Source organism: Leuresthes tenuis, unplaced genomic scaffold (assembly GCF_036924035.1).
Source record: "Leuresthes tenuis unplaced genomic scaffold, fLeuTen1.0.hap1 SCAF_4, whole genome shotgun sequence".
NCBI classification, from domain to species: Eukaryota; Metazoa; Chordata; class Actinopteri; order Atheriniformes; family Atherinopsidae; genus Leuresthes; species Leuresthes tenuis.
In genome coordinates, this window is record NW_027325358.1 from 18354379 (window position 1) to 18378025 (window position 23647).

Genomic DNA, 23647 nt, shown 5'->3' on the forward strand with positions numbered 1-23647 from the left:
CCACTAAATTTAGTTGAATTGCTTTAATGCCTTGATTTAGGGTACCCCCCCAACAGTCTTTATTCAGTGAGAGAAGGGGAGAAGGGTAAGTTTTGGTTGGAGCAAGACTTTCTCAGTCTTGTCCAATGGTTTTTCTTAAATTAGCAATGGGGGTTGGAGGCTCACTCCCTGTGCTGAAAGAAGGAGGAGCCTGTGCCTGTCACTGTCTACTGTTTCATTATTACCTGCACAGCCCTGCAGCATTCACCACACTTGTGTCTCTGTGTGGCCACACTGAAACACAGAGACACAGAGGACAGATTCCAAGACCCAGACCATCAGAGACTTTTCTTTTTTCATGCTTTTTCACTCAGCAGAGGAATCCGCCTGCTGCTGCTGACTTGTGATAGAAATTGCAAGGCAACTAGCAGTGGACATGGCTGGTTGTCTGCAAAGTTCCAAACTTTGGAAAAAGTGGGCATTTTTGAGATGCCTGCTGCTTATTTTTTCTCTCAGCTCCTGTTTTTCTCCAGTATTCTCACAGTCATTTGATCCAGCTCACCTCTATTACCACAGGTCCAGACCTAATGAAGACAATATTATCATTGCTAACAATGGGATCAGGGTGCCTTTTGGGAGGTCTGTGTTTTTGGACCCTGTCAATGACCTGGTAACAGAAGTGCAGCCCGGTGACCGTTGCCACATCACAGTTTTGGACAATGACCCACTGGCCCAGAAGCCAGGGATTTTGACCCCGAAAAAGTTCCCTTGTTCCTTTGGCGCAGATGAGGTGAAATACACTCATTTTGGATCTCGGAGCCCCAGTCAGGATCGTGTGAAACTGCAGCTTCGTTACGACTCCCACACAGACACAGTTATCATCCCTTTCATGCTGGAAGTGGAGGTGGTTTTCCAGCAGCTTGAGATCGTCACAAGGAATATGCCCCTCAATGTTGAAAAGCTCAATGGTGACAGCAGCCCCATTGACAAAAAGGCTCTAGAGTTTTCCTTTGAGGATGGTGTCACACAGTGTAAGATCGCTACTCTGATCGGCGCTGGAGATCTTCCCAGGTATGGCACTCTCTTGAATAGCCCCACCAATGGCCAAATGGTTGATTGTGATGAGTTTGTAAAACTGGGCATTCGCTACAAACACACTGCTAAAACCAATTCACCAAACAGAGACTATATTCCAATGATGGTAGAGCTGCAAGATAATGATGGCAACACAATAATGCAGGAGCATTTTCAAATGATGGTTAGAATTAGAGAGGGTACAGAGAACACCGCTCCCAAACCCAGCTTTGTAGCCATGATGATGATGGAGATTGATCAATTTGTGATGACAGCTATTACAAGTGACATGCTAGCTGCCGAAGATGTTGAATCTGACCCAGATGATCTGATTTTCAACATTACTTCACCACTGAGCCCGCAGCAGGGTTATATCATCAGCACGGATGATCAGAACCTCCCTATCACCTCCTTCTATCAGAGGGACATAAAAGACCTAAAAATAGCCTACAAGCCACCATCAGAGGACTCAGAACAAGAGAGGATTTTCCAACTTGAGTTTGAGATTGTAGATACTGATGGTGCAGTCTCTGATCCATTTGCTTTTATGATTGTGGTTAAGCCTATGAATACCTTGGCTCCAGTTGCAACTAAAAATACAGGGCAGCTATTATTTGAAGGGCAGTCCCGAGCTCTCTCAAGCTCACAGAATTTAGAGATTAGTGATGAGGATAACCTGGAAGATGTGAGAATCACAGTTGTTGATGGTTTAAAACACGGAGACCTCACTGTGCTTGGCACACGCAGGAAATTCTTCACCCCTGCCGATCTAGACAGTGGCATTGTTGTGTACCAGCATGACGGCAGCGACACGTACAGTGACAACATTATTTTTAGAATGACTGATGGAAGTAATGAAGTGGAATTTTTGTTTCCTATCACTATTGCTCCCACTGATGACGAGCCCCCTATTATTAATGCTAACACCGGCCTAGTTCTGTTCAAGAATGAAGTTATGCAGATCTCTCCCTTCATACTGAGCGCTACAGATATCGACTCAGAGGACTCAACTATTAAGTTTATCTTGGACGCACCTTACTCCACAGTAGGAGAGCTCCTGCTTAGGCAAGTAGAGCCACCCACTGACCCAACTTCGTGGAAGTTCAGTGAGACAGATGAGATGTTTGAGCAGGTGGTGACGGAATGGTTTCAGCAGGATATTCTTGATGGAAAGCTGTTCTATCGCCACATCGGTCCCCATAGCACCAAAACTGTGATTGATCATTTTGTCTTCCGCGTGCAGGATGACAATGACCCTCCTAATCAGTCAGGCGAGCACATGTTCACTATCAAAATCCATCCTGTTGATGACCTTCCCCCGGAGCTTTTCCTAGGCACAACCCTTCACATGACAGTCCAGGAATATGAGCTCACATTCTTTAGGAAAAAGTTCTTGTGTTATACTGATCTTGATTCAGATGACAGAGATCTGAAATACACAATCACTAAACCACCAACTGACACAGATGAGAACAATCCAGTCCCTTTAGGTGAAATTGTACTGACAGAGAGCCCTGACACCATAGTTATAGAGTTCACACAAGCCCAGGTTAATCACCATAAAGTAGCTTACAAGCCTCCAGACCAGGAACTGGGAATCACTCCAAAAGTGGCTCAGTTTACATTCACTGTGGAAGACACAGCTGGTAACACAGCAGATGGACTATTCACCATTTTCCTACAGCCAGTTGACAACAAACCACCAGTTATCACCAACACTGGTTTTGCCCTTATGGAAAGAAGTACTTATGTTATTACCAGGAAGGAGCTGGATGCCACTGACACAGATACAGATGATGAAAATATCATTTTCACCGTGACCCAGATTCCTCAATATGGGCAGCTGCAGTATTTTGGGATTGACATGTCAAACGCTGAAACATTTGTGCTTGAAGACATTGCTAGTGGTCACCTCACTTACGTCCATGGAGGAGAGGAATCGCTCAGCGATGTCATCAAACTTGCTGTAAGTGACGGCTTCCACGAGGTGCCCATTACTGTTAGGATCACCATCGAACTAGTTGATGATGAGATCCCAACAATTATGCTCCCAGCTGGCCTGCTCGGAGCCTCTATCGATGTGCTGGAGAACGGAGCAACCGAGATTACAAGTAATGTCATTCAGGGCCGTGATGAAGACACAGATGACCTCATGCTGACTTTTATTGTTGAGGAATCTCCCAGGTTGGGTGAAATCCTGGTTAATGGAGCTCCTGCTGAGAGATTCACCCAGGAAGACATCATTAATGGAATGGTGGTGTATGCTCATACATCCGGTGAAATCGGTCCAATTAAAGAACATGACTCTTTTAACCTAACTTTGACTGATATGTCTGATCAGTGGGTCGTGGGCGGCAACAAGGTTCAAGGTGTGACAGTTTATGTAACCATCCTTCCTGTTGACAGCATTCCACCTGTTGTCAGTGTTGGTGGGCAGTTTGTTGTGGTGGAAGGGGAGAAGAATGTTATCACCATAAACCACATTCAAGCTGAGGATGTTGACACCAACAATGATGATATCCTGTGCACCATCATCGTTCAACCAACATCTGGCTATGTGGAGAACATCTCCCCGGCAGCAGGCTCTGAGAAATCAAGAACTGGTACAGCCATCACTGCCTTTACCATAAAAGACGTTGCCCTTGGTCACATCTACTATGTCCAAAGTATTCACAAAGGGGTTGAACCTGTGGAGGATCGTTTCACCTTTCGCTGCTCTGATGGTATTAACTTCTCTGAACGCCACTTCCTCCCCATAGTCATCATTCCAGCCAATGATGAGAAGCCTGAGATTTTCATTCGTGAGTTTGTGGTAATGGAGGGCATGAGTCTCATTATCGACACACCAATTCTAAACGCTGCTGATGCTGACATCCCTGGGGATGAACTACACTTTGAAATCATCAAAAACCCAAAGCATGGTGTGATAGTTCAGCAGCTCAGCACTGGCACGATCCCTGTAGAGAAGTTCAACTTGGAGCAGATCAAAGAAGCATCCAACATTGTCTATGAACACGATGACTCTGAGACCAAAGAAGACAGCTTTGATATCAGGCTGTCTGATGGCAAACACAAAGTGGAAAAGACAGTTCTCATCATGGTTATTCCTGTTGATGATGAGACACCAAGAATGGCTATAAATGATGGACTTGATGTTGAGATCGGAGAGACAAAAGTCATCAGTAACAGGGTTCTAAAGGCAACAGATCTTGACTCTGAAGACAAGGAACTAACATATGTTGTGCGATATGGCCCTGGCCAAGGATACCTTCAGCATATCAGCAAATTTGGTGATGTCTTAGGGAACATAACCCTGGGAATGAATTTCACACAGGACGAAATTGACAAACAACTCATTCAGTATGTGCACACAGGCCAGGAGGGCATTCGTGACCTGCTCAAATTTGATGTTACAGATGGTATCAATCCACTCATAGACCGTTACTTTTACATCAACATTGGGAGTATTGACATGGTCTTCCCAGATGTCATCAACAAAGGTGTGACGCTGAAAGAGGGGGGAAAAGTAACTCTTACTACAGACCTCCTCAGCACTACTGACATAAACAGCCCAGATGAGTACCTCAGCTTTAGTATCACAAGAGCACCTAGCAGAGGACACTTAGAGTGTACTGACTACCCTGGTGTTCCCATTTCCACCTTCACACAACTGCAGCTCGCTGGTAACAAGATCTACTACATCCACACCTCAGATGACGAGATGAAAATGGACAGCTTTGAGTTTGAGGTGACAGATGGTTACAACCCTGTCTTCCGAACCTTCAGAGTGTCTATCACTGATGTAGATAATAAGAAACCTGTCTTGACCGTAAACAAGCTGGTTGTCGAGGAAGGAGAAACCAAGCTCATTACACCATTTGAGCTGACTGCTGAGGATCGGGACACTCCTGACAACCTGCTACGCTTCATAGTCACGCAGGTGCCAGTGCACGGCCAGCTGCTTTTCAACAACTCCCAGCCAATCACTACCTTTACCAAGCAGGATCTGAACGAGAACCTTATCAGCTATAAGCATGATGGGACTGAGACCAATGAAGATAGTTTCTCTTTCACCATCACAGACGGCACTCATACAGACTTTTACATCTTTCCTGATACTGTGGATGAGACACGCAAGCCCCAAATGATGACTATTCAAATCAACACGGTGGATAATGGTGTGCCCCAGATTGTTGTGAACAAAGCTGCTGCCTCACTGAAAGTCCTTCAGACAGGACACCTAGGTTTCGTGATCACCAGCAAGGTTCTTCGATCGGAGGACAGAGACAGCCCCCAGAAAGTCCTGAAGTACATTGTGTCTGAGGCTCCACTGCATGGATTCATCGTGAACACTGAGCTGGGCAACGACAGCATCAAAACCTTCACACAAGGTAAGTTGGTGTCACACCATTGAATAGTTCATGGTAATTCCTAAAACATAAGGAATAAAATGTGTCAGTCATGAGTCTCCAATGTGAAATAATATAGAAAAGCCAGATATTTCAGAAACGACTCCGTCTGAAGCAGAAATATATAGTGAATATTGTACATTTGTCAGATACAACACAACTCCAAATGAGTTTGAATGCTTTTTTGCTTAATGCATAAACAACTAGATGTCACTGAATGTGAAAATAACTGATAACAAGAATATAAAGAATATTAATTAGAAATAGGTATATATGCAGCACAAAACAGACCGGTCAGTCAACTTTACAAGTCCACTTGGCAAGAAATATACATGGTTTTCTCAAAAACATCGGTGTTTCCTGAAATAGCAAAAATATATCTTAGAAAGAGATTGGAGAAGATAGTTATACAGGACACCTGATGTTGGATAATATATTTTTCTTTTTTAACTTTACACTTTGTTTAAACTTGGTTATGGTTAGTTTTATTTTGTTCTAAACTTTTTTTAAAGTAGATCTTTGGTTTGGTTTAACCAACAACATTTCTTGGTAAGTTATTAAGTTAGTTAAGAGTTGTTGTATTGCAAAGGGCTGATGGAAACAGAAAAGAAAAAAACTTCAAAACAAAATACCCTGTTAATTAATAAAGATCTAATGTAGCAAATATCTAATTCACTTGACTTATCAGCTTTTGACGCTTTCCAGAAAAGAGACTTGATTGGTACTCCCTGACATGAAAGAGTAATTCTTAACTGAAAAATGTATTCCTGATGATCTTTCAATTCTTTTAATTATATGCTTTTCTAAGTGACATTTGTCATCAAATATTTAGAGTTTACAGAATGAATTCTGAAACTTCCTAAAAAATTCCTTCTGCAGCAAATTTAGCACTTTAATAGCTAAAAGATGTGACTAAAACTTTTTTTCAAATGCCTTTTAATGTCACAGTTATCTAATCATTTCAGTTAATGCTGTATCTCTCTGTATTTGTCACACTAACAGCTGATATCAATGATATGAAGATCTGTTACGTGCTGTTGGATGGGAGTAACGCCACAAGTGATATCTTCTATTTCACAGTTGAAGACAACGGTAGGAACCCTTTATCATTGAATACTTTCATGCACTGACTCACTGGTACAGAGTCATTGACCACAAGGTTTTCTTCAAGAGTTCATCTGCCTATTAATGGCTCCTTAAAATTGAAACTTCCTGCTCTCTGTCAGTCAGGCAAGTGTTTGCATTACAAAGACTTAGGGCAGCTAGCCATGACTGACACCCAGTACAGAGGTGCTGCCTCTGTTCGCACCAGTGGAAAGGCTAGCAGGTTTAAAGGACAGGGGTCAAAGGAGACTTGAGCCAAACTCTGACTGTGAGTTTGTAAAAGTGAAAGACCACCACATGCTTTAAACTTTATTGTTAAAGAACAAAAGGATCTTTTCCCTCGGGGTGCTTCTGAGAGCTTTCAAACTCCCCCTTTTATCATCTGCTTTAAGTGACTGTGTGAAGTGAATGTTTTATATGAAGTTATGTATAACAAGATATCCCGTTCATATTTTACTCTTGGACTCAATCTCACAACGTGTTTCTTTTTGTATTCTAAACTACACAATACTGACTGCAAGTGTGTGACAATGAACGCTGTGATTTAGAGAATAATGGGAATTCTGAGTCATCTGCATCCAATAATCGCTTTCACATTTTTAATTTTGGTTTTCATTAGTTCCGGCTTTATGGAATCTATCTTTCAAGTGAGACTCACCTTTAAAATATTTTTTAATGTATCCACTTTAGGTATAACATGTCAGTACACCAATAAAAGCTGTTAATCCCAAAGAATTTTCTTTATTGAATCAGATAGGCTTGGTAATTATATATACACCATGTTAGTGACAATGCTACCATCATCAAGCAGTAATGAGAGGATGTGATTTTACCAAATATGATCTTTATATTCGTAAAGTGAAGGCTCAGTTATGCCAGTTTGAGTTCATATCTACTAATTATCTCTCCCTCCAGACTGTGAATGCTGTGAACCATCCTTTTTGTATAAAGAAGACCTTTAGCTCTGACATTAATTGAAAGACTGCAACTATTAATCAATCAATTTTGAAAAATACACCAATATTCTCTGCCTTACATTTGTTATTTAATAAGCTCCTGAAGGGGAGCTTTTCTGTCTTTAAGGGTGGGTTTAACAGCATGAAGGGAGCAGAAGGGCTTCAATTAGCTCAACACTCCTTGTTCTGTTTGTCCACCCACTTAGTTCAGGCTTCCACTCAGCTGAACCAGGTGCAGTGGTGCAAACTGGAACTTCAAACAAAACTGTGTTTCTGCAGAGCCACGGTTCACATGTTAAGGACACATTCAAGCTCAGCACACCAGAACATTCATTCTATTTATAGCATTCAGCTGTATTGCTGAACTTAACAGACACACAGATTAACTTATGTTCACCTGCAAAATCATCTCTTCATCGCAGACGCAAACAAATAGACAGGCCCTTCCGGGAAAGGATCACACAGATAGCTGATGGAAAGTGAGATGAGCCAGCCGGTGAACTCACAAAGTGTTGAAAAGGTGACTCATGGAGGAGGTCGCATTATCCTGGACATGCACGAGCATGCAGCTGCAGAGCATGCTAATGGTCAGGCTATCTGCTAATAAATCTATGCAGGTGAGCTGTTTGTGTTGAAGGTAAAACTTTGGGTCAATAGAGATTTGCACCCAAGATAATCCACTCAATCTGGCCTCTGGTAATAGACCTTGTCATTAAACAGTGCTCGCAACCTCAGTTAGATTGTTGGTATTAATTGGAAAATGTTTGGTCCAAATCTTGAATCCAGATCTGTGGCTTGTTCTTTTCTCTCTGTAGGATTTTTTTTTAAACAAACAAAGATTTGTCTGAAGAAACACATCATATTTAACACTTTGTAATGAACGGTCATTTATACCTGAACTGAGTTTAATCATTAGTTTGATATGCCTTTTCTAAATCAGTTTAGCTCAATAAGTTTATATGAAATACTCAATTTGAGTGTGGCCTTTGACCCAAAATACCCCTCAGATGCCGTGAGAGGGGGAGCTGCTTCAGGGTCTTAGCAGCTTTTAAAAGGTACCTGCCTCTACATGTGCTGCAACCGTGCGTCTTCACAAGCAGGTCAAGAATACACTCTCAAGCCATTAACATATACAGATGGAGAACTGCAGTAGTGTGGCAAAAAAAGGAAAGAAAAGCTGTACAAAAAGTTACAAGCTGGTATGTACACAATGTTATTGCAAGTGTGTCGGTTTATACAAAACATTAAGATCTTTATCAGAGACATAAATGTTTGGCGTGTGAGGCAGCAACAGTGTGTGTGTAGCCAGGCACAGCTGAAGTATTCTGAAGAGAAGTGTGGTGTGTGTAAGAGGTTAGAAGTAGATATTCAGTTTGACCTGGGTGTTGCAGAGTGGACCTGCTGGCTGGTGTAGTGTAGGTGTTTGCTCAAAGGCAAAAAAAGGAAATTGGAAAATGCTCACTTGAGCACATATAATGCTGCCCCCACAAAACCCTGTTCCAAAAGAGTTTTCTTCTTCTAACAACACTCAGGAAGAGTGGGAAACCAGAAGAGAAAAACTGTTGAGAGAAAAGTGTTTTCCCCTTTCTATTGCTTTTCATAGGATTTCTGCTGCTTAAGAGTTCTGGGCATCCTTTAATATATATTTCATTTCATAATGTGCCAAATGTTTTCAGCAGGTGGCAAGTCTGGTCTGAGGCTAGGCCAGTTTAACACTGGGCTCTTTTACCACAGAGCCATGCTTTTTTTTAATTCCTGAAGGATTTGGTTTAGCATTGTGTTGCTTGGACAAACAGGGTCTGTTCTGAAAAAGAAGCCTGGATGGCATCATGCATTTCCCAAGAACCTATGTGTTCTTCTGCATTAATAGTGCAATCGTAGATGTGCAAGTTACCTATGCCATGTAATGCAACGCCCTACCATTATGAGTGCTGGCTTCTGTATGAAAGGTGGGTCAAATTTAAGTTTCAGTTTTCCACATTTCTAAAGATTTTCTGAATCTTTTAATGATCATTTGTAATGTAAATTATGAGATCCTGTTGACAATTTTCTGTTAAAAAACTGTTTTCTTGAAAATGCTCAAGTGTTACCTCCCAAATCCATTCAATGTGAACCTCTCCCTGTATTTACCTCTTAAAGACTGAGCCTCTCTGGAATATAATCATCACTTTTCAGTCTTTTGTCTGCCCTCTCACCAACTTTTTTCAACATGGTAATAGAACCAAGTTCAAAATGACCACATGTATTTAAAAGAATAATCCCACTCATCATTACATCACAATCATTTCGCTGACACTTGTATCCAAAGTGACTTACAAGTGCTCAAGGACACTTCGACATAAGAGCCGTGGAAGTTGCATGATAGGATTTTTATGATTTTCAGATCATTCATTTCTATGTTAAGTTTCATTTCATAGAGTCAGATCTTTTCCAGGGATGAGGTTGAAGTCAACTTTAGGGGCAGGTTGCTTTGATAAAACCTCAGTTTCTTGAGAAGTTTGCACATGCCGCTCCTGGTGACCCACGGAGTCTCTTATCTTAGGAATCAAACTGCTTTGTTGCCAAAGCTGCAGAGAGAGGTGAAGTGATAAATGGACTGAGAGGGAGAATTGATTTTCTTTTCACTGTGATATTATTCATATTATTTGTCAATTTAGCACCCATGGTAAACATATTGCTGGACATGAAATATCTGTTCCTGATATACCTTGTTCAACATTTTAAAATTGTAGCTAGAATACCAAACTTATCCCTTTGGAAATGATGGCAATGACCTCAGACATAAAGTGCTGTCCATGTTGGCTTGTTCCTTCTGTCTGCTGAGAATTGCTATTAGAAAAGCACTTAACTGCATGCAAGTTACCAGGTCAGAAAATCCCTCCGGCTATCCCTTCAAAAGTGGGATACTGAAGCAATAAATACTTGTTTTTACAAGTGGATAAACAGCTTCCATATATCCCCAGACAAGAAACAGGCAAATAAAGCAAGCTTCACTGTCAGACATATTGAGAGGTTTGCAGTTTTTTTAAGCACATTTCAGTCTAAGAACTGGTGAAATGTCTGTAGATTTAACAGTGTATTTATTGGCTTGCACATCTCGATAAGTTGAAGTTGGTTCTTGTGTTTTTTCCAATAGCAACAATACAGCCTCCCAGTTCTGCGGAGGGATCATAAACCCTGGCGGGTTGAGTGTTATGTGATCATTCAGTGTCAGGGAGAGGAATGCACTTCCTCAGAGACTCCAGACTCCAGCAGCACAGACAGAGCAAGAGTTTGAAGTGAAGTGGTATCCCAAGCAGACAGGTGTATACATGAGAGGAAAGGCTCCAGGAGATCCGCTTTCAAAGTCTGTGGTCACCCCACTCCCAGCTCTGCAGAAATCCAACCCAATCTCAGATAGCCCGATAACTCGTAGACTCCCAATGTGGATGTGCATGTCTTGAAGGGGTACCTCCCCAGGGTGTGGAATGATAGCGAGCAAAAAAAGAAGAGGGAGTTGGAAGTAAAAAAGACAAGAATAGATTGAATAATAGAACGACGCGTGGACTTTGGTCACAATCTTAATAATTTCAGATGTACTTTTGTACCATAGGATTGTATACTGACCGACACAGCCATGTTATACTCCTACTTCCTTACTCTGTTTGGGGATCTTAGATGTCACTCGTGTCAACAGTCACAGGAGATTTATTGGCTGATGGTGCCACAGTTGGGGCCCCCTGTGACTTGGAGAGGCTGAAGCCTCTTAGGACTCCTCCACCACACCCCACTCTGTTCTCACTTTCCCTGCATCCAGTTCTCCAAGAACCCTTTAGGGTATTACCATTATATTTCTTTGGTATGTTCATTGTTTAACCTCTTCTCCATTTCTTTCCTTACGGGGGAATCCCCATTTCCATTTCTATAAACTATGGAATCACCTCATTCTCTGGGTCTCTTTCTCTTTTCGTGCTTTTACTTCAGCCTTGATTTATGCTGCTTGGACGTCTGTAAGGGTGGGGTGTTATGATGTATGGCTAGAGCAGTTATTCTTATCTACTCTCATATGGCAAAGCTGTTGCAATGCTTAGTCAAACTGTCACTGAGTTTCAAGTGCTTTCCTTTTGAGCCACGCTAGCGACATAGAAACCTCAGTTTGCTGGACTGTCAGTCTGTCAGTGCATCCATCATTTTGGACCGCAGGGAAATCTCTCAGGAAGACTGTGAAGCCGACATCTGCAGTTCTTGCCGAAAAGCTTTAAATGTTCATCCAGCCAAATTCTTTGGTCTATGATCAAATACTTGCATATTCATCAGCCTGATTTGTATTATGTGTGATTTTTAAATCTTAAAATTCAGACACAAAATTCTAATTGCGATCCTGAAAGACAATGATTCTAAGAACCCCATTTTTAGTGCTATTTGATTTCAACAGACTTTGCAATCGTCTGTGTTACGACGCCAATTGCGGCATGCAGGGGTCAAAGAATGTGGTTCTCAGGCCCTTGCAAACAGTTTGCAACATCCTGCAGGGGTCATTTTGGTGTCCTACTCAGACTCAGCAGTGGAGACATTTTTTTACGTGCTTCCCGTCATAAATTCCTGGTTTAAGCAGAGAGCACACTAAGCTAATCCTTTGAAAGTTCATTTTTTTCTGTTTGTATCAATGTGTGTCACTCCTTGGTCAAACGTACTGCTCTTAAAACCTGTGACACTAAAATACTGAGTGTAACTGACTGGAACGTCCCCTGTATTTATATGTACAGGATGATTGACGAGGAAATTGCAATAATGTGATGCTTGTCACTTGATGAGGATATTCTTAGCAGGTTGCTCTTTCTTGCATCATACTGGTGGACGTCAAAGCCTCATTTTGACTTCCCTCTCCAATGATATCTCCGATCTGACCCACAATCCCACTGCATCTATGTATGGTACGAACCACAGTGCTGTGTAAATATGAGCTCATTAGGAACATGTACAGGGAAAATCTGAGGCTGAAATGTCCTGTTTGTTCTGCTATACTGACTCTGTGGTTACTTGAAATCTGAGGTCACCTGAAATTAAAAAATGCATATCTGCTCTGGAGCTGAGGAATTAGTTTCACTCTGAAAAACATGATCATACCTCTGTCATATTCCTTGCCTTTCCATGTGAGCTATGAATCATACTGTAGCTAATTTATTAAATAGCTGCTAACAGTGACATGCAGAAACACATGCAGCCTATAAAACTTTTCATCCCAGCAGAAATTATTATGACTGTCTCTTTGAAAGCTAATGGAAATGTGAACTGAGTCCAGCAGCTACTGTGAGTATTGGATTTGATTGCTGGTCTAATATAGTGTGTGTCATAAAAATTGTAATAAATCAGATCATCTGTCATATCTAAAACCATGCCACAGATGCCGTTTTTACTTCTTTGTTTACAGCTACTTTTCGCATGTGTTTCATTCTTAATTTTTTTTGCCATTTAAAATAATTTTCATCTCTTTCTGAAGCACCGTGTCTGTGTAACCGTGGGAAGTCTGGCTTCCTGATTAATTCTTGATTTGTTGGGGCTTATGCCAGCTCCATGCTCACTGTCTGACAGCATGTACAAAAGAAGCCAGAGAAGGGAGATTCCCAACTCCTACGCTGTCATGAACAATGCAGAGGCAGGCAGGGAGGCACGCCATGGTGGTAGATCTGGCCCACCCAGACTGTGGCCTGCTGTCCCTCTCAGTTGTTCGTCCCACAAGTGAACAAAGCCGACACAGGGAGTAAGGGTGTCATGGAGGGGGAGGAGGTTTGTTGAGTACAGCTGTCACTCTGCTCCTCCAAGAGTCTGGCGGGAAAGAAGGTTTTGCAAAACATTGACAGGGGACAGAGAGACAAAGACTGAGGAAGATCTTTGCTTTGATGTTCTTTGTCAGAAAGTAGCTCAGCTTGTTGTTCCTTCTCCTGAGGTTATGCTACCGTGTGACTTTAAGTATAAACACAGCTGGAAAGACTTGTGAATGAGTGACATTTGCAGCTGGCATATTTGGCATTTTTCATGAATGGAGCTGTCTTTTAAGATTGCTAGTAACAAATTGCCCAAATATACTATTTAAAGTTCTTTACCTATGTTGGCTTATCCCTTGAGTTAGCTGACTGTTTTTCGGGGAAGCTAACCAGCAACCTTCAGGTCCCAAGTCACTTCATTCGTCTGTGAACTACAGGTGCATCCTGTCAGTTTGTTCTCATCGCTGACTCCTTACTATTGCAAAATACCTTGACTGCTGCGACACTTCATTTTGGATATATCTGTCTCCATCGTCCTGCATTTGGGTCAAGTTCCTCAGTCACGTTATCACATTAGGAGCTGTAGCGCCTACATTATCTTCCTCTACAACAGGCTTAGCTGTCAGTGTGTCGGAGCTGTGGCTGAAGGTGCTTCCTCATATGAGCAGAAGAGTTCTCATACACTTATCATACAATATTCACTGCAATGTCATCCTCTGAACAAAGAAACTTAAAATGATACAAATTCATCCAAGAACTAAAGGCTCTCTCATCTTTGCCATTACACTAACAAACCTACAAAACTCTTCCAAGGAATCAAAGAAAAAAAACAAAAGAGCAAGCTGAAGTTAACGCAAAAGAGTGGACATAGAAACCAGATCTAAAATGTGAAGTCAATGAATAAAAAATCAATTCAATGAGTCCTACAGCTTTCCCTTCACTTAATTTCATCAGCTAAATTCACTCCTTCTGAGCAGTGTGCCAGTGGTCCATCTAATAATTATTCCAATATTGCATAAGCATTTTGTCTGATCAGGTTTAAAGTATCCACATCCAAATAAGGACACTTTTGCTCAAATACAGAAACAGAAAGTAAGAACCAAATTTCACCAGGACAGGAAAATGCAATAAAATACATTATTACTTATTAAACTCACATAACAGTTCTTGGTATGAAGAAAGAAAATCTTCAGCTTAGTGACACTGAAATGTAAAACATTTCCAAACAGTCGCTTCAAAGTCTAAAATTTCAAAGTCGAAACCGAGCAGGTCATGCAGAGTCCAATTCTTATTTTTGACTCTCTTTTTTTTTTAAATTTTTCCGAAAATACATAAAGAAAAACTTTATTCCGTAAATTCATAATTTCACTCGACAAACTTTTTTTGATATAATAACATACTGTAAACTACTATTGTTGTTATTCAGCACAAGCCGCCGAAATATCAGGTGTCACTGAGTTCTAGTCTGATTCATAAAAACTCCATTGTTTTGCTCCTTTTTCCAAAGCAGGAACCTAAAGCTGCCTGATTGCCTGATGCCAAAACTGAAGCAGCTTTTTGTCTTGGCCATGTTCATTAGATAATCCTTGATGATAGCCGCTGGCTAAGCTTCACCTCATATCTGCTCCAAATGGGGCCAGCTGCCAGGACAGCCGTCTTTCAAGCACAAAGACAGTTCGGATAATTGAGGCTTGTCAAAGACTTTTTGTCTTTCTCTTCATTTCTTTTTGATACAGTTGATACAGTAGATCAAGCTGGAAAGAGACCATTTCTTTAGTGGAACAAGAAGTTGATATCTTCATGAATGCAGATTGAGCGCAAGTCTAATCAGAAATATTTGTATTTGTCTGCCAGTGAATAAATTCTTCACGGAAACAATAAGAGTATATTTTTTTCATTTATATTGTATCTGTTTATATTTTTCATCACTTTTTGCATGTGTAGTGTCTACACATGAGGAATTTGGGTGAGTCAAAACAGACATGATACATGTTTCCTGTATTTTTAGCCGCTCTGCACAGGAAACCTGAGCATGGAGCATGACTTAAGATCTCTGCCACACTGACGCCTGGCTTTACTACAGAAGTCCTTGCATTCACGAGTCCAGCGGTGTGTGGTGGATGGCACAGAGAATGAGCATAGTAATAGTATAGCTATAAGTACTCCTTGAACTTTTTTGAGTTCTGAAATTTATATGGTTGTCAAAGGTTCTCCAGGCATTGAATTCCAGTAGAGATGCAATCCAATATTATAATTTTCCCAGGATCTCCACTTATTCTTATCAGTTCCATCTGAGTATGCCTCTACCTTTCAATGAGTGTGGTTTGCCCCCGTTGTGACTTGGCCTGGTGTGGCTTCAGTGTTGACATGTGGGTTTGAGGAAGTGTCCCCCTTCCCATCCCAAATACCCATACTTAACTCCCTGGTGTTTTCATTCGCTCCATAAAGACCACAGCCTCTGTCTTCCTCACTGAAGCAAAACTGAGCTTAATGCTGGTTTATTGTAAGGCTCTTTTCCATTGTTCTCCAGATATTGTTTGCTTTTTATTTTTCAAGCCTCTTTAACGAGAGTAATGTATTGTTCATTGTGCGTTTCATGAGCATTTCATCAAATTCTTCTGCTCTAGAACATCTTATCAAATTGCTTTTTTTTCCCCAAGACTCTTCCTCTCTCCTCTACATATCTATGACAGAGTTAGGTCAGCGAGGCTGCTGTCACTGTGACAAGCCATGCAAAACTAAAGAGAGACACCTCTCTCTAACCCCTGTAATCCAGACTCAGAGAATCCACTGAGCCTGACCCATTTCACATCACACGTCACAGGTCACCAGGCTCATCTCACGGAAGGACAAGACATTGGCTGTTTAGCAGCTGCTGTTAAAAAGTGTTCAGATTACTCAAGAGCACCTCTTATCTTAAGCATCTCTAAAGTAGTCAATATTGAACCTATAATCTAAACTGATCTGACAGTTGGAGGGATTATATGAGTCATGAGATAGAGTGGATTAAGGATTGGATCTATGTTTGTGGATCAGAGCTACATGACTTGGCACTTTAGATGCTTCACAATGTTCAGATAACTCAGTCTAATCATTTCAAGATCACAAAGTGTGCAAATAACATGAATGTTGAGTTAATTGCAATAGTTTAGAAAAGGAGGGTTACAGTTTATTTTGGCATTTCACTCTTTGGAGTCATTTGAATGCAACGAGCACAACCCTGCTGCTCCTCTATGTCCTGCTCACGATTGAACATCATTGATGTTCACAAACATGATGAGATGTTCCCACTTTACAGTAGTATAGTTATGTATGTATGTATACATGCCTAACTGAATGTTGAGAATAAGACAGAGCAGTAAATAAAAGTGGATGAGAATCAGAAGTAAAAAGAAGTAAATCCTCTTGAGGTGCAGTGAAGTTAGACTTAGAGAAGCCCGGGTATTAAGTTATCGTGTTTCCCTTCCGAAATGAAAATGCCCCCTTTATTCCTTTTATCCCCGAGCCCGCCACAGATTGCAGTTTACAAGCTTCACTAACTCCTAATATGAACAAAGCTGATTTTGGTACAGTTGAAAGGAGCTCTGAATGAAAGCTCTTTTTTTTCGCCCACTGCAGGTGGAAATAAACTAAGACCTCAGCCATTCCGGCTCAACTGGGCTTGGATCTCTCTGGAGCGGGAATACTATTTGGTGGATGAAGATGCCAAATTCTTGGAGGTGAAGCTGAAACGCAGAGGCTACCTGGGAGAGACCTCTTTTATTAGTAAGTGTTGAGAGCCAATAAAATGTCACTATTAAGCTTAGTTCTGATTTACTGACAAACAATGTATCTTTACAGATGTTCTTCTTTAGCAATTTTGTCATAACTTGCAGATGACTTTTTTACATACAGGTTAGGTTCAAAATATTTCTATCACTTGCCTCTCAATAAACAATATGAAGAACAGTGAAACTACACAACCCCTTATTTGTCATTTTAACAGTGAATAATAGCTCTCTTTAACTACCTTCCTAGATTTATTACTTCATTTAGAGCAGCAGGATCCCCACAGCTTACCCTAAAATAGCAAAAAGAAAAGAAAAAAAATACAAAAGAAAACTTTTCAAGTTTGACTGTTGCTTTGTTCCCTCTCGTCAGTGAAATAATATAATTAAATGCGCAACAGCAAAGTAGTGTATTTGTCTTTCACACATTTGTGTGATCTATGGTCACATGTGAGACAAGAAGCACACAAAGAAGCAACTCCGACTATAAAAAATGTGTCCGAATTTACTGAACTAAACTGAGTTGTAAGACACAGTATCCCCTTTGGTTACAGCTCAAAACATGTGTATCCCTCTCCCTCAGGTATTGCAACTAAGGATGGCACAGCAACGACAGACAAGGACTTCCGCGGTAAAGCTCAGAAGCAGGTCCAGTTCAACCCAGGCCAGACTACAGCTACCTGGAGGGTGAAGATCTTCACAGACCAGGAGTTTGAGACTTCAGAGACCTTTGAGATACAGCTGTCAGACCCAGTCATGGCGGTGCTGGAATTTCCAGACTCCGCAACTGTGGAGATTGTGGACCCTGGAGATGGTAGGAATCTGGTATTTTCTAGATTTCATTTGTTTTTTCATGACGGTTTAAAAAAAAAAAACAACAACTTTGATTTGCTCTTCCCCAAAACAGAATCAACAGTCTTCATCCCTCAAGCAGAATTCAAGATAGAGGAGGATATTGGGGAGCTGTTAGTTCCGGTGAGGCGTTCAGGAGATGCTAGCCAGGAACTTATGGTAGTCTGTTACACTCAGCAAGGTGAGGATAATATTCTCACGTATGCATCCAAAAGTCTTTCCAAAGGAGTCCATTAAGACATTATTGCATGTCCCTTCTTTGTTCCCATAATTCCTCAGGCACGGCGACTGGCACCATACCCAGCACTGTTTTGTCCTACTCTGACTATATCACCCGACCAGAGGACCACACCAGCGTGCTGCGTTTTGATAAGGACGAGAGAGAAAAAATCTGCCGCATCATTATCATTGATGACTCCCTTTATGAGGAAGAGGAGAGCTTTAACGTCAGCCTGAGTATGCCGATGGGGGGCCAGATGGGTGCCAACTTCCCATCTGCCAAAGTCACCATTTTGGCAGACAGTGATGATGGTGAGTGGCAGCACTTTTCTCACTCCAGCAGACTTCAATTGTCAGTTGCTGTCTTCTCAGCTAACTAATATTTCTACTTACTGACTTCTGCAACCCTGAATATTACTGTAGCTAAACAAGATGCTCCAAATTCTTCTAATGCCTGGTTTCCACATATTTGTGTGTTCTTTTTCAAGCCAGCCAGAATCCCATTCTCCTACGGGAACCCCCTAATCTCCAGCATGTAAAACTCTGCTTTCTTTCTACATTTCCATTTTAGTATCTGTTCACCATTAATTCACCAAAGGTGCACAGAGCGCAGGATCACCGCTGCACCAACAGATAACTCTGGATTCTGTTTACACACTGCTTCATCTGCTTCTGTGTGTGTTAGACACAAGAAAACAATAGAAAGGGGTTACGCAGGACAATGGCAGCCTCAGTGGATGTCATGCTACACTGTAGCCCGACGGATAAAAAGGACTTTAAAACCCTCTCTGCTCCCAGAGTGACCCCCCTGTCGTCATTGGCATTCAGGGAAACTAAATGGGATAGAGAGTCCATCCTTTTGTCTACAGAGACCAAAAGGCAGGTGGTTGTGAGAGAAGAACTATTGTCTACATGACTGGCATGTTTTTCCTCTGTCCTCTCGGCTAGATGGTATTCAGGAATATGTTTTCTGTTTCCCTTAAAGACTCTAGACGCTAGTTTTCCCCTCTGTTTCTCCCAACTCTTAGCAAAGCTGATTTACTGGATTAGCTTGAAATACAACTGAACTTTCTGTATAAATAATTGGCTTGCATTCCCAGACATGTGAAAAGACAAGACACCTCCGTCAAGCCTTTATTGTGGTTTTACTTCTTGGTGGGTCCCGAAGTAACACCAGGTCATAAATCGAGTTCAGTATCTTTATGTGTGTGTGTGTGAGCGTGTGTAAAACCATCTGCCTGTCTGAGTAAACTTGTGGTTTGAACTCTTGCCAACAGTGAGCCTCCATTGTTACTGTATTTGTCAGACTCTTCCTCCCACTCATCTTGAGGTTGCCATGTTGGCGCTCATTTCCCCCTCCCATCCCTCTGCTCAGCACTGAACAGAGGCACTGAGAGGCGCTGAAAGTGTGCCAGGAATCCTTCCTCCATCATCAGTTGTCCGTTACAGTAAACATAAACTTCGATGTCAGCTCCAGACCAGATTTGTACTCTCTGTTCAAGCACCAATCATCGAGAATTTGAAATAATATGCCATGACCAAACACCAAACTAATTTCATGCCACATGTGATGAATGGGAATGTTTAAATAAACTTACAAAGAGTGGGAGCATGGACCAAGAGAGAAAATTGGATTTGTTGCAGATGCAATCCATTCTATTCATATTGTATTTGTTTTGTATTCAGGGTTTCAAACTTCTCAGGTGTTGCTTGACGGCCCAAGTGAGGTTCACGAGATAAACTGTATCAAATTTGAATGGCAAACGGTTAAAATGAACTGCAGCAGACTTTTGAGAATGGGTCACAAAGTATGTTGTGTTTTTTGCTGCATTTTCTACCTTTTAGTCTCTTGCAAAAGGACTTGTATTACTTGCAATGTTATAAAAGTGACATAGGTTCACTTATTCACTTGTATGAGAGTTGCTGTAGTAGGTTTTATTGTCAGGGTGGTTTCCTTGGCAGTAGAAGAAGTTTTGCCACATGCAAAACATCACTTTTAAAGAAGGCACTGTGACAAAAGTTTTATTAATGTTTAATGAATAATTTATACTCCTCTTTTGGTCAAGGGCAATTATCCAAGTATATATGGCAATCGAATCATTGGCACAAAGCATGTCATACCTCAGTGGGATAGGTGGCGCTGTACCCATTTCAACTTGTGGTAATAGAGCCACTTCCGGTTGACGTCTTCACCAACAACAACAACAAACTCAGGCATTCGAGAAAGATGGCGAACGAAGAGCAAGATGAAGCTACGTCCCTTTTCAAACATTTTGCTTGTGATGAGCATGATTACTGCACAAACGTGATGCACAACGGCGCTCTTGGTTGCGATGATTACGGAGGAAAATGATTATCTTTTTTTTTCCCTCAGATTTTCCCTCTTCTTTTTTCTTCAGTTTTTGCTGAAAAGCTGAGGGCCTGATCTACATGTTTATCAGTTGATCTCTAAGGGCACTGGCTGGACAGAGAGAGATGAAAACACACTTAATGCAAAAGCGATGAGAGATGAATTGACATTGTGTTCCAGGACTCTTTGAATGCTTGCCATCTGCCTTTTGCAAAGCGTCCGGTTCCCTTTTTGTATTTGCCACCCCCGCTCCCTGACCATGCTTCTTATCAGCCTTTCGATCATCAAAAACCAGGAACATCCCTTCACTTGCGCATCATTCTGCATGCACATACAAGCACTCGCCTCATTCTTCAGGTGTATCTACAACCCTTTGGCGTTGACTTCAGACAGAGCTGTCTGGATTTAGATAAGTGGGGGAGGAAGGTCGAAGAAGGACAGGATAAGATGGATGACAGCTCTCTTCCTGTGCTGAGACAAAACTGAGGGGATTTGCTCAACTATGCCAATCTGTCCCTTGTAACTTTTTGCAGAGTTGCATATATGCTGTCAAATATACTGAGAAATGATCAACAAAAATCCCAATGACCATGCTTGGTTAAAAGCTTATTTTGCTTTGTCCTTCAGGGGAGAGCACTGTTCTAACACCGTAGAGTTAAAAAGAAATGTAACAAATATTCGTCTTTTGACAAAAAGATTAATTATTGTCATGGTTAACATTTTGCCAGATAATTTCTCATCTAAGATCAGATAGAAGTTTTACCACAATTTAATCTTTAACTTTCATTTTTTCCATATCTCACAGAGCCCTCACTATACTTTGGGGAGCCTGAATATGCCGTGGATGAGAGCTCAGGCTACGTTGAAGTAAAGGTCTGGAGGACAGGTACTGACCTGTCCAAGACCGCAACTGTAACTGTCCGCTCCAGGAAGAGCGAGCCTGTTTCTGCTGAAGGTAAAATCAGCAGTTTGTCAGAATCGGTGGAATTTGGTCATTGTGTAAAACTCTAATCAGTTAGTGGCTTCTTTTGCTTTTACCAGCTGGACTTGACTACGTTGGTATTAGTCGCAACCTGGACTTTGCTCCTGGAGTGACAATGCAGACATTTAGGGTGACCATCCTGGATGACCTGGGTCAGCCGGAGCTGGAAGGACCTGAAACCTTTGACCTAGTTTTAAGGATGCCCATGAACGCTGTCTTAGGAGAGCCGAGCAAGACGACCATCACCATCAATGATACCATCACTGACTGTGAGTGCCAAATATTCTGAAGTAAATATATTCTGAATACTTTTTTCACACATGCACTGTCACTTATATACATAAAAAACATTGCAGTCACTATTCTAACTTGAACTTTTGAAAACCATCATGTAACATGTTGATTTTTGTCTTTCTAGTGCCAAAGGTTCAGTTCAAGGAAGGAAGCCACAAAGTGGATGAGTCGGATGGGGAGGTGAGCGTCACGGTGTACCGCAGCGGAGACATCAGCCTTAGATCCACGGTGCGTTGTTACACCCGTCAGGGCTCTGCTCAGGTCATGATGGACTACAGTGAGAGACCCAATACTGAAGCATCAATCATCACTTTTCTTCCAGGTCAGACATCCTTCAGCTCCTCCTGTCTCTGTCTGTGTCCTAAAAGCTCTTTTGTAGTCTCTTCACGTTTGTTGTATTCTCTCCTCCCTACGTTTACTCTCAAGGTGAGTCTGAAAAGCCATGTGTGGTGAGCCTGATGGACGACTCCATCCACGAGGAGGACGAAGAGTTCCGCTTGGTTCTGGGAAGTCCCAAGAGCAAGTCTCCGTATGGAGCATCTATAGGGGAGCAGAAGGAGGCCCTGGTCACAGTCACGGATGAGAAAGATAGTATGTGCCTGCTGAAACCAACTGTACTGTGAACTATGTAATGTCTAAATGAAATAAGATAGAACAGCAGATGCATATAGAAGAAAGAAAAGAGGTTGAATAATCTGTTTGAGTAACAAAATATCCTCAAGGAGCTGCCCAGATAAAAGAGTATTGTTAAGCTGACAAAGATTAAATATTTCACTGTGTCTTAACACAAATAAATCTTTAATAAAAGAAACAGAAAAATCTGTCCCTATTCCCAGAGCTGACTCCTATTGTTCTTGCTCTTTTGTTGAATCTGGGTTTGACTAAAAGCATTTAACTGTAAAAATTCACATGTTTATAGTCAACTTTGCTCCCCGTTTCAGAGCCCATCATCCGTTTTTCTGAGATCAAGTACAGTGTGCGTGAACCTCAGGTGAAAGGTGATGTGGCGATAGTGAAGATTCCTGTTCTGCGGTTTGGAGACACATCAAAGGTGTCTGTGGTGAGAGTGCACACAAAGGATGGCTCTGCAACCTCTGGAGAGGATTATAACCCACTGTCAGAGGGTAAGAGAACCTGGTTTGAACTTATGTTAGAGGTCTTTATGTTGATCGCTGCTTACTAGACAATCTCATCTCTCAGATGTGGTGTTCAAGGAGGGCGAAAAGGAACATTTTGTGGAGATTGAGGTCCTGTACGACGGTCAAAGAGAGATGAGAGAGGCCTTCACTGTGCACATGAAGCCTGATGACAACATGGTGGCTGAATTACAAGTGAGTTTCGGGCCACATGGCACAGAAGCAAACACATGCACACAAAAACAAATAGAAACTAGGAGAAAGTCCAGCGTGTGCATAGCGCTGTACTGCAGATCTGCACACATGAACATGCGTCCTGTCATGTCAGCCTGTGTTAAAATAGGCAGGCAGCAGCTGGCAATGCTGTCAGCAGACCCGAACCATGGTCTTATAAAAAGCTTTTCCTCTGGAATGAGATGCTGAGGGGGAATGTCCCTGCAGAGCCAAACAGAAGACAAACCTAAAAACAGAACTGTGACATTCTACCCATACACTCATCAGCCACATACTGCTCACTTAACAGAAATAGGTTATCTCCTGCTAAGTTTTGTGCTTCATTATACTGTAATTAAACTGTAACTCCCCAAGAGATTCCTGTGCTCTGCATCAGCAATTCTAATTTTAAATGTTTTAAATGTTTTGCATGTTTTAAATCGTCATTTCAATCCAGATATATGTATCAAAGCTTTCTTTAACCAACATGTTCGGGAGAATATAAAAATCAAGAGGTGTACTCAAAATCCATGATCCTTTTTCTGCAGCACCAAATTTGTATTGTGTC

General features: G+C 41.6%; 1 protein-coding gene across 1 annotated transcript in view; it reads left to right on the top strand.

The window, feature by feature from the left end:
- Nucleotides 1-250: 250 nt before the first annotated feature.
- Nucleotides 251-23647, top strand: part of frem3 (Fras1 related extracellular matrix 3) — a 29745-nt gene continuing 6348 nt past the window's right edge. Inside the window, exons 1-12 of the mRNA XM_072384906.1 lie at nt 251-5444; nt 6465-6554; nt 16885-17031; nt 17617-17847; nt 17941-18066; nt 18165-18416; nt 21260-21409; nt 21496-21705; nt 21855-22052; nt 22157-22321; nt 22672-22854; nt 22931-23061. Of these exons, the coding sequence (XP_072241007.1) occupies nt 416-5444; nt 6465-6554; nt 16885-17031; nt 17617-17847; nt 17941-18066; nt 18165-18416; nt 21260-21409; nt 21496-21705; nt 21855-22052; nt 22157-22321; nt 22672-22854; nt 22931-23061 (6912 nt within the window). The 5' untranslated portion in view covers nt 251-415. The remainder of the gene's footprint in view (nt 5445-6464; nt 6555-16884; nt 17032-17616; nt 17848-17940; nt 18067-18164; nt 18417-21259; nt 21410-21495; nt 21706-21854; nt 22053-22156; nt 22322-22671; nt 22855-22930; nt 23062-23647) is intronic.